The sequence below is a fragment of the Coffea arabica genome, chromosome 2c (genome assembly GCF_036785885.1).
Source record: "Coffea arabica cultivar ET-39 chromosome 2c, Coffea Arabica ET-39 HiFi, whole genome shotgun sequence".
NCBI classification, from domain to species: domain Eukaryota; kingdom Viridiplantae; phylum Streptophyta; class Magnoliopsida; order Gentianales; family Rubiaceae; genus Coffea; species Coffea arabica.
In genome coordinates, this window is record NC_092312.1 from 45602170 (window position 1) to 45605082 (window position 2913).

Here is a 2913-nt window from a genome sequence, read left to right on the forward strand (position 1 = left end):
AAGTTCATTACAAAAAATCCCATTACTCTCAAACTTCTCCCAGATTGTTTTGTTACTTCAAGGTTTTTGGGAGCAAATTTTACTGGTAAAGATTTGTTATTAGGATTTGATCTTTATAAACAAAACAAGTATCTTATCACAGGACAAGGGATAAAGTCAAAAAAGTTTTTCAAACCTTTCATTGATATCCCTAAACTGTATTTGATACATGAAGAAAAGGATCAACTCCAACAAATTTAGACTCAGATTATTCAAGAATCATGCTCATCAAATCACCAAGAGTTTTTACAAAAGTGTGATCATCCCTTGTGGGAAAACCCTGAATTCTATATCGAACTTCTTTTCAAAAAGAATGAAGATATCAATCCCACAAAAGCCAGCCATTCAAAAATGAATCCGGATGATACTAAGCTTGCAGAACGGGAATGTCAAGAACTCTTGACATTTGGACTTATTGAGATATCACATTCCCAATGGGCATGTCGAGCATTCTATGTGAACAAAAGATCTGAGAAGGTAAGAGGGAAAATGAGATTGGTAATTAATTACTAGCCTCTCAACATTTTCTTACTCGATGACAAATTTCCAATTCCCAACAGATGTATCACTTTTTACCTAGATATCCAAAGCAAAATGGTTTTCTAAATTTTATATGAATCCGGATGATACTAAGCTTGCAGAACGGGAATGTCAAGAACTCTTGACATTTGGACTTATTGAGATATCACATTCCCAATGGGCATGTCGAGCATTCTATGTGAACAAAAGATCTGAGAAGGTAAGAGGGAAAATGAGATTGGTAATTAATTACTAGCCTCTCAACATTTTCTTACTCGATGACAAATTTCCAATTCCCAACAGATGTATCACTTTTTACCTAGATATCCAAAGCAAAATGGTTTTCTAAATTTTATTTGAAATCTGGATTCTGGCAATTAGGAATTCATCCTGAGGATAGGCACAAAACTGGTTTTTGTATTCTTAATCATCGTTTTCAATGGAAGGTCATGCCTTTTGGTTTAGATATTTTAGCCTATCTTGCATTCTGCACTAATTTACATTGATGACATACTTCTTTTCAGCAATACTTTTGAAGAACATCTCACATTGCTTAAAGATTTTCATAACCTTGTTAAGCAATATGGGATAATGCTTTCTGAAAAGAAAATGTTTTTGGCCCAACAAGAAATTTCTTTCCTTGGCATGAAGATTGCTAAAGGGAAATGTATGCCTGAACAACATGTGGGACAATCTGTTATGGATTTTCCTGAAGAAAATCTTTCAAAAACACAAGTTCAGCAATTTCTTGGAATTGTCAATTATGTCCGGGAATTTATTCCCCAAGCTTCAAAGCATATTAGTCCTCTGACTAAAATGCTCAAAAAGAAACCTCCTCTATGGGGTTCTTCACAAACCCAAGCAATCCGAATTCTGAAGGAAGAACTTCAAAATCTTCCTACTCTTCACATCCCGTCTAATGGAAAAAGAATTCTACAAACTGATGCTAGTGGTAAATTCCGGGGAGCTGTACTTCTTGAAGTAGATGAACAGGGAACAAAATATTGTTGTGGATTTGCAAGTGGAAAATTCAAAGTTTCAGAACAACATTATCATTCCACTTTCAAAGAAATTCTGGCAGTCAAAAATGGTATAAAAAAATTCTCTTTCTTCCTTATATCTCATCATTTTTTGGTTGAAATGGATATGGGATCACTTCCTAAGATGCTGCATTTCAAACAAAAATTTATTCCTAACCCTCAATTGCTTAGATGGTCAGCATGCTTTTAGGTCAAGTGGTATCAGAGCCAGAATGTGGTGGGGGTGAGTGTTAAAAGTCTGGGGGTCGAACCTCGCCCAAGGCGGGTTTAAGGGGTGAGAGTCATGTGACTGCTCCCATCCACTATAAGTACGGTTGTTGGGCCTCCCCTAACAGCTTAAGCTTTTAGGTCAAAATATGGGGGACTGATTCATCATGAAGTTCTTCCAACATAGATGAAAGAGGATTATCATAGACCCTTGTAGCTTCATCTGCTCTGTTTTCCTGTTCAAGAGCAAAAACAGGATTAGTATGTATATCATACATTAACGAGGATGGTGGCTCTTGTTGTTGGTCTTGAACAATTTGTTTTGCTTTCCTCTTTCTTTCTTCTTATCATACATTAATGAGGATGGTGGCTCTTGTTGTTGGTCTTGAACAATTTGTTTTGCCTTCCTCTTTTTTTCTTCTTCAGCTTTCTTTTGTTCCCTTTCAGCCAGTTGCTTTGTCTTTTCAGCATCCTTTTGAATTTGTTTATTCTTACAATATTCTTGAAGAGCTGCTACAATATCAAAAGGTTTTGAAGATTGTGGCTATGGTTCTGGAAAATACAGAGAGGGTGATGGTGTACTGTTACCACCAAAATAAAAAGGTGTTGGCCAATTTCTACGAGATGTTTCTCCGAAAATTGAACTTACCTTTGGAGGAGGTGTGGTTGGTTCTAAATCATATTTAGGAATTTCTCCTGTAGTTCGTAACACATGAAGCTGGTTTTGAATGAATTTTGTTTCTTTTTCTTTATTCAAAATAAAATCAGCTAAAGAAGATAGATCTGTAGGCATAATATATTTAAGTTCTTGAAGTCTTTTTTCAAAAACTTCAATCATATGAGATACCTGAGAATGTTGGGTTGTAATAGTATTATCAATTTGATTTACCTTACCTTTAACCTCTGACACATCCTTGTGAATGGAGGTAAGAGCAGCGTTTTGGACAAGAGAATTCTCAGTCTAACAGTTAAGAACATCTTCTGAAGGGTTTGGTCTAACAGTCTCTCCACTAGGTAAAACTGTTGAGGCAATATTTTGGATTTTTGGGGTATGTCGGGAACCATTCTTATTGAAGGTTTCTAGGTTAGGAAAATCTTCCTTCCTAAA

The 2913-nt window shown here is 35.8% G+C and overlaps 1 protein-coding gene across 1 annotated transcript; it reads left to right on the forward strand.

Annotated features, from left to right (window-relative positions):
* The first annotated feature begins 390 nt into the window (after positions 1-390).
* LOC140035670 (uncharacterized) lies at positions 391-2492 on the forward strand. Its single transcript, XM_072076989.1, has 5 exons — positions 391-516; positions 620-778; positions 940-1004; positions 1083-1539; positions 2253-2492. The coding sequence occupies exons 1-5, from the start codon at positions 391-393 to the stop codon at positions 2490-2492; spliced, it is 1047 nt and encodes a 348-aa protein (XP_071933090.1).
* The last annotated feature ends 421 nt before the right edge of the window (positions 2493-2913 follow it).